The sequence below is a fragment of the Crinia signifera genome, chromosome 12 (assembly GCF_055691185.1).
Source record: "Crinia signifera chromosome 12, ASM5569118v1, whole genome shotgun sequence".
Lineage (NCBI taxonomy): Eukaryota > Metazoa > Chordata > Amphibia > Anura > Myobatrachidae > Crinia > Crinia signifera.
The window spans coordinates 82,127,666-82,150,732 of NC_139228.1; the positions used below are offsets into that span (position 1 = coordinate 82,127,666).

General features: G+C 48.6%; 1 protein-coding gene across 1 annotated transcript in view; it reads right to left on the reverse strand.

Annotated features, from left to right (window-relative positions):
• Window positions 1–2,830: 2,830 nt before the first annotated feature.
• The window catches only part of ARHGAP5 (Rho GTPase activating protein 5), a 79,375-nt gene continuing 59,138 nt past the window's right edge, over window positions 2,831–23,067 (reverse strand). The window contains exons 4-7 of the mRNA XM_083167790.1: window positions 22,429–22,506; window positions 20,768–20,899; window positions 7,792–7,897; window positions 2,831–3,770 (exon numbers count right to left, since the gene is read on the reverse strand). Coding sequence (XP_083023916.1) covers window positions 3,437–3,770; window positions 7,792–7,897; window positions 20,768–20,899; window positions 22,429–22,506 — 650 coding nt within the window. The 3' untranslated portion in view covers window positions 2,831–3,436. The remainder of the gene's footprint in view (window positions 3,771–7,791; window positions 7,898–20,767; window positions 20,900–22,428; window positions 22,507–23,067) is intronic.

The window sequence follows — 23,067 nt, forward strand, 5'->3', positions numbered from 1 at the left end:
ATTTTTACTCCACATGTCTCAATGATCTTTCCTGTAGGAATAATAAAGTATCCCAAGAAGGGCACCAGGATGTGGGAGACTACACTGCAGTTCTGGCAGACATGCCAACTATGGCAGCAACTAATCTAGGGATCAAACTCCATGTCGGTCTCTCCATCAGTAAATGGAAACAGACATTCTGGTCTATTAGAATTAGATGTTTCCATCTGGGTCCATTCCTCCTGGATTACATACATCACCAGTGATGCGGCCTTGCCATCATTAATCTCCTAGGTCACGGCTTGTAACGCTGGTCCTTAGTCATGCACAGGTGAGTTCATCTATTTTGACTGGTCCAAAATGATTTCCTGTTTCCACACAAAGAAATCCTGAAAACACGATTTAGGAATACGTGGTTCACATTCAATAGTCTCCTAATACTCCTGTGAGGAGTACAAAATACACAGTAAACCACCACAAACTGCACTGTATTACCGGAGATGGGAGTTCTACTGTATGTGTCTATGGGCAACCAATTTATTTAGCACCTTCTAGAAGATAAGAGATGCGATTGGTTGCCGATAGCAACATCACAGTCAACAGAACTCCCATCTTATTAAATAAACCTCATCATGTTTCTGTCCCTTTCTCCTTTTGTACAAGACTAGTGAAGCAGAACACACCATTAAAAACTGGAAGTTCACAAGACAAACCACCACTAGTGTACAGGCACACTTCACACACGTGACCGTTCCCTCTACGGATAATCTCCATATTACTTCTGGATTCGGTCTTGTGCATGTGTTCTTTGCAGATAGGGAGTGCTTAGAGCTGTTCTTTGGGGCTTCCTAGTGATACGCAGAATACCTGGTTATCTCCAAGGTTGTAGTCTCAGCTTCAGCAAGTGTTCCCCAGAAAGTTGCTCCCTGCCCCAGGTCTTCAGGCATCAGAAGGTGCCGTGCCTGTCTTAAGAACCAGCATACCCATAGGGTGTTTTTCCATCTACACGTCTTTAACAAACGTAGAGAACACAGTAAGGGCTATTTCACAGGGTCTGGTATTGTTCCTTTCACATGCATTGGCTCCATGAGCCGTTGCTAGGTATATTTGGGGGTGGCAAAGACAGTGGCGTCAGGTTGGGGGCAGGGGAGAGCTGGCAACACACACCAAATGACCGGTGTGTGAAAGGCTCCCATCTCCATATACACACACTAACCTGTTAGGATGGGACGGCCCCCAGCATGGCAGCCATCCTTTCGAGTGGTTAAATCCGGCTGCAACCTGGTGGCTGGGCCGTGACTGTCCCGTGTGAAAGGACACATTAGCTGTCCTCTGTGAGTTACGTGTACAGCACGGCTTTGGGCGGTGCAGAGTTTAGCCGCCGTCATTAGCCGGAGGGTGTGAAATAGCCCGAACCACTGCACTGATGGCCACGAAGGATTAAAAAGAAAAATAATAGTCCTTCATTTCTCACTGAAAAGTTCCAACTGGCTTCTAGAAGGGGATGCGATGAACGTGCTTCTGGTTGGGAAGCCGGCAGTCGCAATACCGGTGCCGGAATCCCAATTGTAAGTATGCCAAGGGGGGGTTTAGGGCACAGGTGGAAGGTGGGGTGGGGAGATTTAGGATATGGGGTGAGGGTGTGGGTAGGGTTATGCAGTGAAGTTAGGGGGGCAGGGAGACGGACCCCCTGTTGGTATTATTATGGGATGACACGAACCGGAAGCATTTTGCCAGGCATCCGGTTGCATTCCTCTGTAAGAAACATTAGCACACGATCTGTATGTGGAAAGTTCCACTGGTTGGATTTGCATGGCAGCACACAGGTCTCAGAATTACACAACACAAAGCAGGAGGGTTGAAAACCGCTATCACTGAGTCCTGAAACCATGAAAACACTTCACACTTTACCATCTGAAGGTCAGATCTTGTTTTAAAAAAAATGGCAGGAGATTGCTTCCTGTCCTGTCCCAGTGTAGATGCCAAATGAAGAGTTTAGAGGACTTTTGGCCCTAGTGGGTTTTTTTTTTTTATGGTTTGAAAGGCAATTAACACTAGAGCAGAGGTTCCCAAACACGGTCCCTCAAGGCATCTTGAAGTTCCAGGTTTTAAAGAGATCCACTGCCTAGCAGAGATGGTTAAATCAGATTCTTATACTTAGAACCTGGACCGTTTGCACACCTTAAAGACAGCATTCGGGAACCGCTCTGCTAAAGGATTCTAGAGAATTTTATACTTCAAAAGCTTGTGGAGGGTGTTTTCTGTTTCCCTGACAGCACTTGTAGACTGCATCTTACGGAGTCTCAGAATGATGTACAGTTCTGTTCTTGCTATGTGGTATTAATCTGTTATTCATGTCCTCAAACCTGACTAAAGCCACATACACTTGCAGTAAGCAGCCTTGTACTTTGCCACCCAAAATTGATAGAGCAATTTTAAATGCTTACATTCTTCAACAGTAACGGAACATCTACATGTACAAAACCCACTGCTGTGTAACCAGCACAGGCCAGTGTTAAGGCTCATAGGCACGGGGTAATTTTGCCTAGCCTACAGGCTGATGTAGACTAGGGAAATCGGCCTTGAGCTTTTCGGCGGTTAGATCACCCATACACACGTAGCGATATGTGTATTGGCGATCTGTGCCAACCAGTGTTCTTGAAAGTCAAGATCTGAGCCAGCAACGGCGACCCTCAGACTGCGCACCGATACAGGGCATACACACTGAGTGATCCGTGCTTCAGTGATCTAGACAGATTGCTTAGTAAATGGGCTATGATCACCCTCTGTGTATGCCCCTTTAGTCATGTCCAATGGAAACCCATCCCCCTCATGTAGAACAAAACATTGCTTCAATGGATGGATGTTTATTCCTGAAATATGTAGACATTTATATATTTACATACAATTATTACTTTGTATAATTTACAAGATAATCTCCAAACCAAGCAACGTCAACAAGGAACCCATGACCCACCCTGCTGCCAGGCTGCCACTCACACCCACACATGCCCACGTCTGCACACCATAGATAGATCCTTTGACACCAAAATAAATCTCAGCCTTCAGACGGGCTGGGAAAGCATTAACGCTTCATAAATGATTTATTTCTGTAAAGGTAATTAGATTTTCTATAGAAAACAACCATTTTTGTTTATTTTGTGTGTTTTATCCTCTCTTCTGGGTAAGTATCTTCAGGACACTCGGAGAGAGAAGCATATAGTATTTATATAGAAGTTCCATGCAGCAGCAAAATTCACAAACAAGGCCCTGCCACAGATCAAATCTCTTTCTAAATGTTCCAAAGGGTTTAAAAAAAAAAAAAAAGAACTAAAAATAATCAGATCCATTGCGTCATTAAGATATTACTACAAGTGAAACCAGTCTTTCACCTGCGTCGCTGTTTGCCAGCGGGGACCTGTGGTTATGAAGTAAAACAGTACAAAGTCGCGTCCAGTTATATGATGCCCAGGGGGTCGGCCTGTAGTGTCGGCTGCAGTAGCTGTGGCTGAAGAGGTGGCGGTAGCTGCAGAGGGACCAACGGTGGAGCTAGTTGCCCAGAGTTACCGTGCTGCGAAGATGGGGAGCTGGTGACACTGGGAGAATCCACAACGTCACCGTCATAAAAGAAGAACTGGCACTGCTGAATGAAGGTTTCGATGACGGATTGGTGGTTCTTAGTGGTGGAGAAAAACTCTTTGTTTTCAAAGTCCGGCCGCATAAGGGTAGGCCAAAAGCAGATGGAAAGGTTGTCTGCCGTCATCAGATTGGTCTTGTTGTGTTGACTAACCCTAGAGAGAGAAACAGATTGTTACATGTTGCTTCTGTGTATAAATCATGTAATCTAGAACAGAACCGTATATGGGGAAGTGAAATCTCCCCTCTAAGCAGTGTTCTTTTGAATGGAGATAGCAGCTTGATAGTGCGTGGACCCAGCCATGAAAGGCTAAATTATCCCACGCATTGATTACAGCAAAAGTCTCCTAACCGGTCTTCCCAAGAACAGACTCTCACCACTGCAATCCATGCTGAATGCAGCTGCGAGGCTGATCTTCCTGGCTAGATGCTCATCATCTGCTGATCCGCTCCGTCAGTCCCTCCATTGGTTGCCTGTGTTTTACCGTATTCAATATAAAACACTTCTACTCGCATATAAAGCCATTAACCTGACTACACCAACATGTATCTCATTGCTTATCTCTAATGATATCCCTACAAGTCCTCTCTGCGGCTCTCATCCACGCTCATTACTAGATCCCATTTACAATTACAGGACTTTCGTCAGGCTGCACCCATCCTATGGAATACCCTTCCATGCACATAGAGGGCGGTATTCAATGCGGCCGGCGAGGTGGTTTCTACGCAGAGTAAGGCTTCTTGATGAAAACATGCCATCCTCGCCGTCAAACCCCCTCGCCGTATTCAATATAAGGGACAAATCCTCGCTTTGAGAGGATGGTGAGAATCCCCTTAAATGGCCATAGGCAAGGTGAAAACAGCGAGTGAAGGGGAGGGAGGTAAATACTGATGGCGAGCTATCGCCACTTCGTGCTGTCAGGAGCATTGAATACCCCTCTAAGACTCTCCTCTAGCCTCCACCTCTTCAGGCAGCTTATCATATTCAGGAACCCCACACAACCTCCAGTAGCATTTATATCTAATTGCATCTCATCAGGACTGTCCTGTAATCTGGTGGGACAGCCATGCTATGGAATCCTATCCTTATATATCCCTCCTATTATCCCTATAGATTGTAAATCTGTGAGCAGGGCCCTCCTACCTCTATATGAGATGGTTTCTGTATCCCATCAGGACTGTCCTGTAATCTGGTGGGACTGCCATGCTATGGAATCCTATCCTTATGTATCCCTCCTATTATCCCTATAGACTGTAAGCTTTTGAGCAGGGCCCTCCTACCTCTATATGAGATGGTTTCTGCATCCCATCAGGACTGTCCTGTAATCTGGTGGGACTGCCATGCTATGGAATCCTATCCTTATATATCCCTCCTATTATCCCTCTAGATTGTAAGCCTTTGAGCAGGGCCCTCCTACCTCTATGTCGGTTTGTTACTACCCAGTATGTTTTATCACTGTTTCCAATTGTAAAGCGCAACAGAATATTCTGCACTATATAAGCAACAAAACAATAAAAAAAATGGAGAAACCTATGTATGCCAGATTTCAGTTTGAAACAATAAGATTTAGAGAGTGGGAGCGCGCTATGGCAGCGCCGGGTTAACCGTGGGAGCGCGCTATGGCAGCGCCGGGTAACCGTGGGAGCGCGCTATGGCAGCGCCGGGTAACCGTGGGAGCGCGCTATGGCAGCGCCGGGTAACCGTGGGAGCGCGCTATGGCACCGCCGGGTAACCGTGGGAGCGCGCTCTGGCAGCGCCGGGTAACCGAGGGAGCGCGCTATGGCAGCGCCGGGTAACCGAGGGAGCGCGCTATGGCAGCGCCGGGTAACCGTGGGAGCGCGCTATGGCAGCGCCGGATAACCGTGGGAGCGCGCTATGGCAGCGCCGGGTTAACCGTGGGAGCGCGCTATGGCAGCGCCGGGTAACCGTGGGAGCGCGCTATGGCAGCGCCGGGTAACCGTGGGAGCGCGCTATGGCAGCGCCGGGTAACCGTGGGAGCGCGCTATGGCACCGCCGGGTAACCGTGGGAGCGCGCTCTGGCAGCGCCGGGTAACCGAGGGAGCGCGCTATGGCAGCGCCGGGTAACCGAGGGAGCGCGCTATGGCAGCGCCGGGTAACCGTGGGAGCGCGCTATGGCAGCGCCGGATAACCGTGGGAGCGCGCTATGGCAGCGCCGGGTAACCGTGGGAGCGTGCTAAGGCAGAGCCAGGTAACCGTGGGAACGCGCTAAGGCAGCACCAGGTAACCGTGGGAACGCGCTATGGCAGCACCCGGTAAGTGTGGGAACGCGCTATGGCAGCACCGGGTAACTGTGGGAACGCGCTAAGGCAGCACCAGGTAACTGTGGGAACGCTCTATGGCAGCACCCGGTAACTGTGGGAACGCGCTATGGCAGCACCCGGTAAGTGTGGGAACGCGCTATGGCAGCACCAGGTAACTGTGGGAACGCGCTATGGCAGCACCAGGTAACGCGCTATGGCAGCACCAGGTAACTGTGGAAACGCGCTATGGCAGCACCCGGTAAGTGTGGGAACGCGCTATGGCAGCACCAGGTAAGTGTGGGTACGCGCTATGGCAGCACCAGGTAAGTGTGGGAACGCGCTATGGCAGCACCAGGTAAGTGTGGGAACGCGCTATGGCAGCACCAGGTAACTGTGGGAACGCGCTATGGCAGCACCAGGTAACTGTGGGAACGCGCTATGGCAGCACCAGGTAACTGTGGGAACGCGCTATGGCAGCATCAGGTAAGTGTGGGTACGCGCTATGGCAGCATCAGGTAACCGTGGGAACGCGCTATGGCAGCACCAGGTAACCGTGGGAACGCGCTATGGCAGCACCAGGTAACCGTGGGAACGCGCTATGGCAGCACCAGGTAACCGTGGGAACGCGCTATGGCAGCACCAGGTAACCGTGGGAACGCGCTATGGCAGCACCAGGTAACCGTGGGAACGCGCTATGGCAGCACCAGGTAACCGTGGGAACGCGCTATGGCAGCACCAGGTAACCGTGGGAACGCGCTATGGCAGCACCAGGTAACCGTGGGAACGCGCTATGGCAGCACCAGGTAACCGTGGGAACGCGCTATGGCAGCACCGGGTAACCGTGGGAACGCGCTATGGCAGCACCAGGTAACCGTGGGAACGCGCTATGGCAGCACCAGGTAACCGTGGGAACGCGCTATGGCAGCACCAGGTAACCGTGGGAACGCGCTATGGCAGCACCAGGTAACCGTGGGAACGCGCTATGGCAGCACCAGGTAACCGTGGGAACGCGCTATGGCAGCACCGGGTAACCGTGGGAACGCGCTATGGCAGCACCGGGTAACCGTGGGAACGCGCTATGGCAGCACCAGGTAACCGTGGGAACGCGCTATGGCAGCACCGAGTAACCGTGGGAACGTGCTATGGCAGCACCGGGTAACCGTGGGAACGCGCTATGGCAGCACCAGGTAACTGTGGGAACGCTTTGGCAGCATCAGGTAACTGTGGGAATGCGCTATGGCAGCACCAGGTAACTGTGGGAACGCGCTATGGCAGCACCAGGTAACTGTGTGGTAAAGACTGAAAATAAAGCAAACTGTCCAGGAAGACAAAAGCCATTCATTATAAGCGACCAGCTGGTTTTGGTCACTTAGGTTGACTATCCACCAATGAATGCAAGTTGCCAACTGGCATACACAAGATTTCAGTGAATGCAGTTGGGATGCTGGAGTGGGTTTTACAGCTGGTGGCTCAGTCCCTGGTGCAAAGCTGTAAAAGCCGAACACTGACGGCCATCAGCACACATTTTATACTAGCCAGATGGGGCTGCGCTGAACACAGATCACAAAGATGCATTGTATACTGATCCTAGGGCTACATAGTACACTGGCCAAGGGGACTGCTTTGTCCTCTCGTCAGTAGACCGCATTATATGCTGGTCACATATACATGGTCACAGAGTCTATGTCTCATCTGGACGGCAACAGATCTAATGCGGCAGGCAAAGGTCACCTGGATCTATATATATTGTAACTGTAACGGCGTAAAGGCCGCAGCTATCGATGAATAAAAGGAGTCCGGGAATATATACGGAGATCTGGCTCACATGTAATCACGCCTAGTAAGTGCCCTTCACTGGAATAATACAAGTCTGTTCTGATAAATCCACGTTGTACAAATTGATGATATATTCACCTGTTCAAATGAGATATAATGAATTTAAAGACTTCATAGTTGACAAGGGGGAATTTCCGCAAAATTTCCTTTAGGACATGAAGCCTCTCCATCTTGTCCGGGATTTCTGTGGATTCAACGAGAAGAGCTCAGGTCATTAATTGGGTAATTACGATAAGTTTTTACCGAGGGCAATTGTCATGAGTATCAGTTCAGGTCACACAATAGCTGTCGCTGCTATGTTTAAGGTAACCTTACATAAGGGAATATCTATTCACAATCCACATTTCAGGTGCAATCATTGAGTACATTGCAGGGATGTATGAACTGTCGCATAGAGAAACAGAGCTTGCAAGAAAGCTTTATCCCTGCAAATGCACTAAATAAATACCCTACCTCCCATGACATCTCCCTCCCCTCTTCATTTACACTTACCTGCAGCCAGTCACTGGATCCTGTGCTCTGTTGTGACCTCTGGTGCTGGAAAGTGATATGCCACTTCCCAGCATCACTTTACTGCACTGGGGTGGTCACAGGTCAAGTGCCCAGCTTCCCTCATCAGATTACTGACCACTGGGGTCCCTGGATGAAAGTATTATTTTATTCTAATTTTTGTTTTCTCCACATAGTGATTTGCCTGTGGGTGTATCAGACTCACATGGCTTATCACAGGGGTCAGATTCCAGCAGCCAGAGAAAGCTGTGCAGGAGTAAGGGAACAAGAGGTATGCACTGATAACGCTATCTCAAGATAGCATTATTAGCACTGGGATTCCTCCAGTATTTTTATTTTTTATTAATTAATTTGTGCAGATCGCATAGGTAATGCCACCTGGAATGCAATTTGAGTCTATGATGGGAATTTTGCTAATTCGCCACCTATTTCCCTTGATCACATCCTGGTAACACTAAAATATTGTGAAAAGGATGCAAAACATTTTTTTTAACTATTTAGAAAAATTATTTTAATAAATATGCCTGATAATTTGATGTGAGACAGCCTAATTTCACTTGGGTGGGTTCAATAAAAAGCATATTACAATTGCTAGAACATTTCACCAAGAGACTTCCTAAAATAGCAGTTAGTTCGGAACAGAAAACTTTAGATGTGGAACACACAGAATAAGATTGCTAAGAATTGATGTCACAAATAATTTTAGGAGGTTCACATTTGCTACTCCTGAGGAGGGGGTGGGAGATTCGTTTCAGGGAGATACGTGCAATGTGTCTACAGCAAGCATGTCCAAACTATGGCCCTCCAGCTGTTGTGAAACTACAAGTCCCATCATGCCTTGCCACAGTTTTGCTATTAGGGAATGCTAAAACTATGGCAAGGCATGCTGGTAGTTGTAGTTTTGCAACAGCTGGAGGGACACAGTATGGACATGCCTGGTCTACAGAATAGTTGGGTGAAGGCCCTCCACCTAGGGTTACCACCCGTCCGGGATTACTCCGGACAGTCCGGTAATTGAGACCGGCGTCCGGAGTCTGGAAGGGTGGCTGCCCCTGACTATACACTGTCCGGGAATTGATCCCCCCCCCCCCGCCCGGCCGTCGGCACCACTATTACTGAGTGACTGACTGTTACTGAGCCAACATGAGTTATGACAGACATTTACATACCACGTGAGGGGGGGGGGGGGGGGGGGGGTGTGGTTGCGGTGACACACACGTCGGACCGTCCTGCTTCTCCTTCAGTGTCTGAATATTGTGTGACGCTGAGTGACACAGTCACTCCGCTGCGGCGCTGGATGGGAGGAGGAGGGAGGACACAGACAGTCACTCGTATGTCCAGTCCACCGGCTCCTCCTGCGGCGCGCTGCTGACACATGTGACCACCTGACATGACATGTGTGAGTCAGTGCCTGCCTGGATGGCGCGGTGAGTTTTTGTATCGGCATGGCGCAGTTTAGTTAAATTTCGGCACTAGCCCAGCCGTCCAGCCTGGCCCCCAGCCAACCTCCGAGTCCCAGGCGCAGCCAGCCCCAGCACAGGCAGGCCAGGCACAGACAGCAGCTACTAGTATATTTATCAGTCACTCTCAAGCAAGCTTGAAGCTTCTGAATAATTTGAAAGCCAAACTAAAGGTTAGTAGTACAGTACTACTAGTGTGTCAGTGAAGAAGATTTTTATAATATTATACATATATATTGGGGTATATTATATTCAATGCCGGGGCAAGCTCAGCTTTGACAGGCTGAGTGCATGTCCAGCCATTCTAGTGTGCCTACGCTGCCTACCATCAGTAACAGTAAGTGAATGGGGTCGCGACTCCATGTTGCTGACCATCAGGCTGATGACTTTTCTAATCTCAATCAGTGATTCAAGGAGTCTGAAACATCTGTTCAGTTGTCTGTTACTTCAGGCTCCTCCCATCACTGTGCCTCCACAATGCTGCCATGTATGTGCTGTCTGCTGACTACACATGTGATGTGATGGGTTATGGTATATTAGACTCCTCCCATCACTCTGTGCCTCCACAATGCTGCCATGTATGTGCTGTCTGCTGACTACACCTGTGATGTGATTGGTTATGGTATATCAGACTCCTCCCATCACTCTGTGCCTCCACAATGCTGCCATGTATGTGCTGTCTGCTGACTACAAATGTGATGTGATGGGTTATGGTATATCAGGCTCCTCCCATCACTCTGTGCCTCCACAATGCTGCCATGCCTGTGCTGTCTGCTGACTACACGTGTGATGTGATGGGTTATGGTATATTAGACTCCTCCCATCACTCTGTGCCTCCACAATGCTGCCATGTACGTACTGTCTGCTGACTACACGTGTGATGTGATGGGTTATGGTATATCAGACTCCTCCCATCACTCCGTGCCCCCACAATGCTGCCATGTACGTACTGTCTGCTGACTACACGTGTGATGTGATGGGTTATGGTATATCAGAATCCTCCCATCACTCTGTGCCCCCACAATGCTGCCATGTATGTGCTGTCTGCTGACTACACGTGTGATGTGATGGGTTATGGCAGTGGTAGCCAACCCTAGCCCTCGAGAGCTACCAACAGTTCACATTTTCCGGACAACCTAGCTGCTGCACAGCTGCACTCATTAATCACTGACACATTTTAAAAGTTCCACAGATGGAGCTAATTAGCTCACTTGTGATTCTGTGAGGAGACCTGCAAAACATGCACTGTTGGTAGCTCTCGAGGACTAGGGTTGGCTACCCCAGGGTTATGGTATATCAGACTCCTCCCATCACTCTGTGCCCCCACAATGCTGCCATGTATGTGCTGTCTGCTGACTACACCTGTGATGTGATTGGTAATGGTATATCAGACTCCTCCCATCACTCTGTGCCTCCACAATGCTGCCATGTATGTGCTGTCTGCTGACTACAAATGTGATGTGATGGGTTATGGTATATCAGGCTCCTCCTATCACTCTGTGCCTCCACAATGCTGCCATGTACGTACTGTCTGCTGACTACACGTGTGATGTGATGGGTTATGGTATATCAGACTCCTCCCATCACTCCGTGCCCCCACAATGCTGCCATGTACGTACTGTCTGCTGACAACACGTGTGATGTGATGGGTTATGGTATATCAGACTCCTCCCATTACTCTGTGCCTCCACAATACTGCCATGTATGTGCTGTCTGCTGACTACACGTGTGATGTGATGGGTTATGGTATATCAGACTCCTCCCATCACTGTACCTCCACAATGCTGCCATGTATGTGCGTTCTGCTGACCACATGTGTGATGTGATGGGTTATGGTATATCAGACTCCTCCCATCACTCTGTGCCCCCACAATGCTGCCATGTATGTGCTGTCTGCTGACTACACGTGTGATGGGTTATGGCAGTGGTAGCCAACCCTAGCCCTCGAGAGCTACCAACAGTTCACATTTTCCAGACAACCTAGCTGCTGCACAGCTGCACTCATTAATCACTGACACATTTTAAAAGTTCCACAGATGGAGCTAATTAGCTCACTTGTGATTCTGTGAGGAGACCTGCAAAACATGCACTGTTGGTAGCTCTCGAGGACTGGGGTTGGCTACCCCAGGGTTATGGTATATCAGACTCCTCCCATCACTCTGTGCCCCCACAATGCTGCCATGTATGTGCTGTCTGCTGACTACACCTGTGATGTGATTGGTAATGGTATATCAGACTCCTCCCATCACTCTGTGCCTCCACAATGCTGCCATGTATGTGCTGTCTGCTGACTACAAATGTGATGTGATGGGTTATGGTATATCAGGCTCCTCCTATCACTCTGTGCCTCCACAATGCTGCCATGTACGTACTGTCTGCTGACTACACGTGTGATGTGATGGGTTATGGTATATCAGACTCCTCCCATCACTCCGTGCCCCCACAATGCTGCCATGTACGTACTGTCTGCTGACTACACGTGTGATGTGATGGGTTATGGTATATCAGACTCCTCCCATCACTCTGTGCCTCCACAATACTGCCATGTATGTGCTGTCTGCTGACTACACGTGTGATGTGATGGGTTATGGTATATCAGACTCCTCCCATCACTGTACCTCCACAATGCTGCCATGTATGTGCGTTCTGCTGACCACATGTGTGATGTGATGGGTTATGGTATATCAGACTCCTCCCATCACTCTGTGCCCCCACAATGCTGCCATGTATGTGCTGTCTGCTGACTACACGTGTGATGGGTTATGGCAGTGGTAGCCAACCCTAGCCCTCGAGAGCTACCAACAGTTCACATTTTCCAGACAACCTAGCTGCTGCACAGCTGCACTCATTAATCACTGACACATTTTAAAAGTTCCACAGATGGAGCTAATTAGCTCACTTGTGATTCTGTGAGGAGACCTGCAAAACATGCACTGTTGGTAGCTCTCGAGGACTGGGGTTGGCTACCCCAGGGTTATGGTATATCAGACTCCTCCCATCACTCTGTGCCCCCACAATGCTGCCATGTATGTGCTGTCTGCTGACTACACGTGTGATGTGATGGGTTATGGTATATCAGACTCCTCCCATCACTCTGTGCCCCCACAATGCTGCCATGTATGTGCGGTCTGCTGACTACACGTGTGATGTGATGGGTTATGGTATATCAGACTCCTCCCATCACTCTGTGCCCCCACAATGCTGCCATGTATGTGCTGTCCGCTGACTACACGTGTGATGTGATGGGTTATGGTATATCAGACTCCTCCCATCACTCTGTACCTCCACAATACTGCCATGTATGTGCTGTCTGCTGACTACACATGTGATGTGATGGGTTATGGTATATCAGACTCCTCCCATCACTGTGCCTCCACAATGCTGCCATGTATGTGCGTTCTGCTGACCACACGTGTGATGTGATGGGTTATGGTATATCAGACTCCTCCCATCACTCTGTGCCCCCACAATGCTGCCATGTATGTGCTGTCTGCTGACTACACGTGTGGTGTGATGTGATGGGTTATGGTATATTAGACTCCTCCCATCACTCTGTGCCCCCACAATGCTGCCATGTATGTGCTGTCTGCTGACTACACATGTAATGTGATGGGGTATGGTATATCAGAGTCCTCCCATCACTCTGTGCCTCCACAATGCTGCCATGTATGTGCTGTCTGCTGACTACACGTGTGATGTGATGGGTTATGGTATATCAGACTCCTCCCATCACTGTGCCTCCACAATGCTGCCATGTATGTGCGTTCTGCTGACCACACGTGTGATGTGATGGGCTATGGTATATCAGACTCCTCCTATCACTCTGTGCCCCCACAATGCTGCCATGTATGTGCTGTCTGCTGACTACACGTGTGATGTGATGGGTTATGGCAGTGGTAGCCAACCCTAGCCCTCGAGAGCTACCAACAGTTCACAGTTTCCAGACAACCTAGCTGCTGCACAGCTGCACTCATTAATCACTGACATTTTAAAAGTTCCACAGATGACGCTAATTAGCTCACTTGTGATTCTGTGAGGAGACCTGCAAAACATGCACTGTTGGTAGCTCTCGAGGACTAGGGTTGGCTACCCCAGGGTTATGGTATATCAGACTCCTCCCATCACTCTGTGCCCCCACAATGCTGCCATGTATGTGCTGTCTGCTGACTACACGTGTGATGTGATGGGTTATGGTATATCAGACTCCTCCCATCACTCTGTGCCCCCACAATGCTGCCATGTATGTGCTGTCTGCTGACTACACGTGTGGTGTGATGTGATGGGTTATGGTATATTAGACTCCTCCCATCACTCTGTGCCCCCACAATGCTGCCATGTATGTGCTGTCTGCTGACTACACATGTGATGTGATGGGGTATGGTATATCAGAGTCCTCCCATCACTCTATGCCTCCACAATGCTGCCATGTATGTGCTGTCTGCTGACTACACGTGTGATGTGATGGGTTATGGTATATCAGACTCCTCCCATCACTCTGTGCCTCCACAATGCTGCCATGTATGTGCTGTCTGCTGACTACACGTGTGATGTGATGGGTTATGGTATATCAGACTCCTCCCATCACTGTGCCTCCACAATGCTGCCATGTATGTGCGTTCTGCTGACCACACGTGTGATGTGATGGGCTATGGTATATCAGACTCCTCCTATCACTCTGTGCCCCCACAATGCTGCCATGTATGTGCTGTCTGTTGACTACACGTGTGATGTGATGGGTTATGGCAGTGGTAGCCAACCCTAGCCCTCGAGAGCTACCAACAGTTCACATTTTCCAGACAACCTAGCTGCTGCACAGCTGCACTCATTAATCACTGACACATTTTAAAAGTTCCACAGATGGAGCTAATTAGCTCACTTGTGATTCTGTGATGAGACCTGCAAAACATGCACTGTTGGTAGCTCTCGAGGACTAGGGTTGGCTACCCCAGGGTTATGGTATATCAGACTCCTCCCATCACTCTGTGCCCCCACAATGCTGCCATGTATGTGCTGTCTGCTGACTACACGTGTGATGTGATGGGTTATGGTATATCAGACTCCTCCCATCACTCTGTGCCCCCACAATGCTGCCATGTATGTGCGGTCTGCTGACTACACATGTGATGTGATGGGTTATGGTATATCAGAGTCCTCCCATCACTCTATGCCTCCACAATGCTGCCATGTATGTGCTGTCTGCTGACTACACGTGTGATGTGATTGGTTATGGTATATCAGACTCCTCCCATCACTCTGTGCCTCCACAATGCTGCCATGTATGTGCTGCCTGCTGACTACACGTGTGATGTGATGGGTTATGGTATATTAGACTCCCCCCATCACTCTGTGCCCCCACAATGCTGCCATGTATGTGCTGTCTGCTGACTACACGTGTGATGTGATGGGTTATGGTATATCAGACTCCTCCCATCACTCTGTGCCTCCACAATGCTGCCATGTATGTGCTGTCTGCTGACTACATGTGTGATGTGATGGGTTATGGTATATCAGACTCTTCCCATCACTGTGCCTCCACAATGCTGCCATGTATGTGCGTTCTGCTGACCACACGTGTGATGTGATGGGCTATGGTATATCAGACTCCTCCTATCACTCTGTGCCCCCACAATGCTGCCATGTATGTTCTTTCTGCTGACCACACATGTGATGGGTTAGGTATATCAGACTCCTCCCATTACTCTGTGCCTCCACAATACTGCCATGCATGTGCGGTCTGCTGACTACACGCGTGATGTGATGGGTTATGGTATATCAGACTCCTCCCATCACTGTGCCTCCACAATGCTGCCATGTATGTGCGTTCTGCTGACCACATGTGTGATGTGATGGGTTATGGTATATCAGACTCCTCCCATCACTCTGTGCCCCCACAATGCTGCCATGTATGTGCTGTCTGCTGACTACACGTGTGATGTGATGGGTTATGGCAGTGGTAGCCAACCCTAGCCCTCGAGAGCTACCAACAGTTCACATTTTCCAGACAACCTAGCTGCTGCACAGCTGCACTCATTAATCACTGACATTTTAAAAGTTCCACAGATGGAACTAGCTCACTTGTGATTCTGTGAGGAGACCTGCAAAACATGCACGGTTGGTAGCTCTCGAGGACTAGGGTTGGCTACCCCAGGGTTATGGTATATCAGACTCCTCCCATCACTCTGTGCCCCCACAATGCTGCCATGTATGTGCGGTCTGCTGACTACACGCGTGATGTGATGGGTTATGGTATATCAGACTCCTCCCATCACTCTGTGCCCCCACAATGCTGCCATGTATGTGCTGTCCGCTGACTACACGTGTGATGTGATGGGTTATGGTATATCAGACTCCTCCCATCACTCTGTACCTCCACAATACTGCCATGTATGTGCTGTCTGCTGACTACACATGTGATGTGATGGGTTATGGTATATCAGACTCCTCCCATCACTGTGCCTCCACAATGCTGCCATGTATGTGCGTTCTGCTGACCACACGTGTGATGTGATGGGTTATGGTATATCAGACTCCTCCCATCACTCTGTGCCCCCACAATGCTGCCATGTATGTGCTGTCTGCTGACTACACGTGTGGTGTGATGTGATGGGTTATGGTATATTAGACTCCTCCCATCACTCTGTGCCCCCACAATGCTGCCATGTATGTGCTGTCTGCTGACTACACATGTGATGTGATGGGGTATGGTATATCAGAGTCCTCCCATCACTCTGTGCCTCCACAATGCTGCCATGTATGTGCTGTCTGCTGACTACACGTGTGATGTGATGGGTTATGGTATATCAGACTCCTCCCATCACTGTGCCTCCACAATGCTGCCATGTATGTGCGTTCTGCTGACCACACGTGTGATGTGATGGGCTATGGTATATCAGACTCCTCCTATCACTCTGTGCCCCCACAATGCTGCCATGTATGTGCTGTCTGCTGACTACACGTGTGATGTGATGGGTTATGGCAGTGGTAGCCAACCCTAGCCCTCGAGAGCTACCAACAGTTCACAGTTTCCAGACAACCTAGCTGCTGCACAGCTGCACTCATTAATCACTGACATTTTAAAAGTTCCACAGATGACGCTAATTAGCTCACTTGTGATTCTGTGAGGAGACCTGCAAAACATGCACTGTTGGTAGCTCTCGAGGACTAGGGTTGGCTACCCCAGGGTTATGGTATATCAGACTCCTCCCATCACTCTGTGCCCCCACAATGCTGCCATGTACAGATAGCGCCGGGCTTGTCGTTGCTGGGGATGGCGGAGGACTCGCCACCCGCCATCCCCCGCCCCTCGCCATCTGTATGTCGGAAGGGGACGCGCGTGCACGAGGTGCACGCGCGTCCCGTTCCGACGGTGCCTTTCCCCGGGTCCCCGCCGGCTTCCCCGGGTCCCCGCCGGTCCACACCGCCCCCCCGCAGCCCTGCCCGTCTCCCTGAAGCTGGAGACGGGCAGGACTGCACCCGCCGCGCCGCCTCGCCGCCCGGCTATTGAGACGCTCGTGCGTGGGAGACGCACGAGCGTCTCATTCAGCCAGAGCGCCAGATTGCTGGCGGATCGCCAGGGACACGGTCCTGGCGCTCCGCCAGCAATAATAAGGCCAGCTCCATCTGTATGTGCTGTCTGCTGACTACACGTGTGATGTGATGGGTTATGGTATATCAGACTCCTCCCATCACTCTGTGCCCCCACAATGCTGCCATGTATGTGCTGTCTGCTGACTACACGTGTGGTGTGATGTGATGGGTTATGGTATATTAGACTCCTCCCATCACTCTGTGCCCCCACAATGCTGCCATGTATGTGCTGTCTGCTGACTACACATGTGATGTGATGGGGTATGGTATATCAGAGTCCTCCCATCACTCTATGCCTCCACAATGCTGCCATGTATGTGCTGTCTGCTGACTACACGTGTGATGTGATGGGTTATGGTATATCAGACTCCTCCCATCACTCTGTGCCTCCACAATGCTGCCATGTATGTGCTGTCTGCTGACTACACGTGTGATGTGATGGGTTATGGTATATCAGACTCCTCCCATCACTGTGCCTCCACAATGCTGCCATGTATGTGCGTTCTGCTGACCACACGTGTGATGTGATGGGCTATGGTATATCAGACTCCTCCTATCACTCTGTGCCCCCACAATGCTGCCATGTATGTGCTGTCTGTTGACTACACGTGTGATGTGATGGGTTATGGCAGTGGTAGCCAACCCTAGCCCTCGAGAGCTACCAACAGTTCACATTTTCCAGACAACCTAGCTGCTGCACAGCTGCACTCATTAATCACTGACACATTTTAAAAGTTCCACAGATGGAGCTAATTAGCTCACTTGTGATTCTGTGATGAGACCTGCAAAACATGCACTGTTGGTAGCTCTCGAGGACTAGGGTTGGCTACCCCAGGGTTATGGTATATCAGACTCCTCCCATCACTCTGTGCCCCCACAATGCTGCCATGTATGTGCTGTCTGCTGACTACACGTGTGATGTGATGGGTTATGGTATATCAGACTCCTCCCATCACTCTGTGCCCCCACAATGCTGCCATGTATGTGCGGTCTGCTGACTACACATGTGATGTGATGGGTTATGGTATATCAGAGTCCTCCCATCACTCTATGCCTCCACAATGCTGCCATGTATGTGCTGTCTGCTGACTACACGTGTGATGTGATTGGTTATGGTATATCAGACTCCTCCCATCACTCTGTGCCTCCACAATGCTGCCATGTATGTGCTGCCTGCTGACTACACGTGTGATGTGATGGGTTATGGTATATTAGACTCCCCCCATCACTCTGTGCCCCCACAATGCTGCCATGTATGTGCTGTCTGCTGACTACACGTGTGATGTGATGGGTTATGGTATATCAGACTCCTCCCATCACTCTGTGCCTCCACAATGCTGCCATGTATGTGCTGTCTGCTGACTACATGTGTGATGTGATGGGTTATGGTATATCAGACTCTTCCCATCACTGTGCCTCCACAATGCTGCCATGTATGTGCGTTCTGCTGACCACACGTGTGATGTGATGGGCTATGGTATATCAGACTCCTCCTATCACTCTGTGCCCCCACAATGCTGCCATGTATGTTCTTTCTGCTGACCACACATGTGATGGGTTAGGTATATCAGACTCCTCCCATTACTCTGTGCCTCCACAATACTGCCATGCATGTGCTGTCTGCTGACTACACGCGTGATGTGATGGGTTATGGTATATCAGACTCCTCCCATCACTCTGTGCCCCCACAATGCTGCCATGTATGTGCTGTCTGCTGACTACACGTGTGATGTGATGGGTTATGGTATATCAGACTCCTCCCATCACTCTGTGCCCCCACAATGCTGCCATGTATGTGCGGTCTGCTGACTACACATGTGATGTGATGGGTTATGGTATATCAGAGTCCTCCCATCACTCTATGCCTCCACAATGCTGCCATGTATGTGCTGTCTGCTGACTACACGTGTGATGTGATTGGTTATGGTATATCAGACTCCTCCCATCACTCTGTGCCTCCACAATGCTGCCATGTATGTGCTGCCTGCTGACTACACGTGTGATGTGATGGGTTATGGTATATTAGACTCCCCCCATCACTCTGTGCCCCCACAATGCTGCCATGTATGTGCTGTCTGCTGACTACACGTGTGATGTGATGGGTTATGGTATATCAGACTCCTCCCATCACTCTGTGCCTCCACAATGCTGCCATGTATGTGCTGTCTGCTGACTACATGTGTGATGTGATGGGTTATGGTATATCAGACTCTTCCCATCACTGTGCCTCCACAATGCTGCCATGTATGTGCGTTCTGCTGACCACACGTGTGATGTGATGGGCTATGGTATATCAGACTCCTCCTATCACTCTGTGCCCCCACAATGCTGCCATGTATGTTCTTTCTGCTGACCACACATGTGATGGGTTAGGTATATCAGACTCCTCCCATTACTCTGTGCCTCCACAATACTGCCATGTATGTGCTGTCTGCTGACTACACATGTGATGTGATGGGTTATGGTATATCAGACTCCTCCCATCACTGTGCCTCCACAATGCTGCCATGTATGTGCGTTCTGCTGACCACATGTGTGATGTGATGGGTTATGGTATATCAGACTCCTCCCATCACTCTGTGCCCCCACAATGCTGCCATGTATGTGCTGTCTGCTGACTACACGTGTGATGTGATGGGTTATGGCAGTGGTAGCCAACCCTAGCCCTCGAGAGCTACCAACAGTTCACATATTCCAGACAACCTAGCTGCTGCACAGCTGCACTCATTAATCACTGACATTTTAAAAGTTCCACAGATGGAACTAGCTCACTTGTGATTCTGTGAGGAGACCTGCAAAACATGCACTGTTGGTAGCTCTCGAGGACTAGGGTTGGCTACCCCAGGGTTATGGTATATCAGACTCCTCCCATCACTCTGTGCCCCCACAATGCTGCCATGTATGTGCGGTCTGCTGACTACACGCGTGATGTGATGGGTTATGGTATATCAGACTCCTCCCATCACTCTGTGCCCCCACAATGCTGCCATGTATGTGCTGTCTGCTGACTACACGTGTGATGTGATGGATTATGGTATATCAGACTCCTCCCATCACTCTGTGCCTCCACAATGCTGCCATGTATGTGCTGTCCGCTGACTACACGTGTGATGTGATGGGTTATGGTATATCAGACTCCTCCCATCACTCTGTGCCCCCACAATGCTGCCATGTATATGCTGTCCGCTGACTACACATGTGATGTGATGACCTTCTGCAGTAACTTGCTGGGGTCCTGTCATCATTATTTTTATTGTCCTAGAGCAAAATAGTTTGAGGACCGCTGCACTTGATGATATTTATAGATTACAATATATATTATATCACATCATATTGTAACGTCATTTTCATGTATATCGTACAGCGGGTACTCTCTATTCCAGTGGTAACCAACTCCAGGTCTCCTAAAAAAATTGAAAATAATCGCATGCAATTTACATGTAGAAAACAGTGAGTGAGCATTGTAAAACGTACATGCATGGTGAGCAAACACTTACTAGAAGCGTCTAGGAGGTCTTTGTGAAGACCATAGGGTATTAAAGGTTCAGGCAAGTCTGCAAAGAAGGCCTTCAGCGCACCGGCCACTGCGTTTACATTAACCTCCATTGAAGCCAAGCTCAAGTTGTTATCTGCAAGACAGAGGAGTGCGGTCTATCAGCGACTTGTCGCAGAAAAGCACCTTGTAACATTGGGAAATACCTCCTGGATTGCAGAGCTTCAATATCACACACGGGCTATAAAGTCTGTTATTACTTATTGACAATAATAATGAAGGACTTTCAACAATGGTAATCGTGGATTTATTTGAAATATAAAAAGCATTCACGGATAATAGAATATAAGGCTAGAAATTAGGATCAACAACGCTAAGAAAAAAGGGAGAAAACCATCAAAACACAACATTCCTGTTCTAGAATAAAATTAGGCATTCATTTTCTTACAAAAACATGCAATTTACTGAGATTCCACAGAATGTGAGATATATATATATATATATATATATATATATATATATATATATATATATATATATATATATATATATTATTTTTTTTTAATTCATGCAACACTGCTTTTTGCTGATGATTGGTATTGAGAAATAAATTAACCTGATCAATTAATGATATAAAACAATTAGCGCTGTATAGGTAAATAGGTTATCTATTGGTTGGAGTTTCAGAATGGACTTCGATCAAGGGCATATCGGGGGCCGTGTGCAATCTCCATCTGTAACCCCTCCCCGGGAGACCACAGTCCAGTTTGCGGGGTATCGGCATCCTAACTGCTATTGGAATTCCAGGGGCAGCTTGCTGTTGGCAGCCGGGATGACAGCGTCAGTATATAGTGACCTCCAGTATGCTGAACGCATCCCATATCTATCTATCTCCATATCCTTCTTAAATACTTTCTATTCTGGGATTTAAAACTACGTTTTGGATAGATCTGATCTATCCAATAAGACTTTTCTTCTGTACCTTTCTAAATATAGATTTTCACCTCTGTGTGTGAGTTACGCAGAAGAGGTTTTATATCTGCTGAAAAGTTCCTGTGAAATCCCGTCAGGTACTGTTTGAGTTAACCGCTCCATAAATAGTCTGGCAGGAATGTGTAATTATCATGAAGAAAGGCGAGGCGAAAAATCCTGGAGGCAAAAGATCACAGGCTCACCAAATCTAGTAGTTAAAGGGGAGTGAACGCACGGCAGCTTCCCATTAAGCGATTATATTCCCGATCACTACAAAGTCTTGCACACATGCTTCGTTCCTGGTGGTTATACCCAGCCAGTCATTAAAAACAATGTGTTATATACATCGCATGTAAACACAAATGCCAGCAGACGGGTGACAACGATCTGGGTTTCCTACGAACGCGCTGCCAAGCTCTCATCTGAGGTACACATCCAGTATCGGGATCCTGAAACAGCGGAGCGTTCTATCTAACGTGTTACGGCAAAGGTTATGAATGAGCGAATCGTTTTTGTTATAATTTTAGCACAGGGAGAAAGTGTTTTGGTCTCGCTCCAGAAACAAACAATAAAGTCTGTTTGCGGAAACGCACATGTTATTGGGCTGCGTCCATAAGGGACATTTCTATTCCCCAACTCAGGAAAGAACAAGATCCATAATTACAATAACACAAAAATGTAGTATCTGCTCACCCAGGTCAAACTGCTTCTGAATGTTATCTTGGTCAGTCTTGTACCCGCTGACGCGATACAGGCCCTCCGTGCCCAGTCCTGAAATGAAATGGCAAATAATACTTCTCAATGACTTAAAGCGTTTAGTATTTCTGCTCTGTACGGTGGATACGTTTTTATGCGTGTAACCATCAGTGATCAAAAAGGGATGTGATGTTTACTATAGCAACCTAACTATCATTTTCATTGATGTAACAGAGAAATGAGAGACCGAATCGGTTTGGTCAACACAATTGTAACATTTTTTTCAAGTGCAGTATACAAAGTATAATGTAAGGATAAGCATGGGGTGTACTCAGATGGACCGTGGCTTCTAATACCCCTTTCACACTGCACTTTTAAAACGGTATATTGCCGTTTTTTTTCCATTTTAAAACGTTTAAGGCTGCAATGTGAAAGTGCCAAAGTTGATTTACCGGTTAAAGATAACCGGTATTTCAATACGGTTAAAAAGCAGAGTCCTACACGTTTCAAAGCCGTTTTTTTAGGCAGTGTGAATGGCTCTATTTTAATGGCTTGAAACGTGTCCCTTGGGGGTTAAACGGGTTGAATTTTGAATGGTATTAAATGATTTTTAAAACGGTTTTCACCTGCAATGTG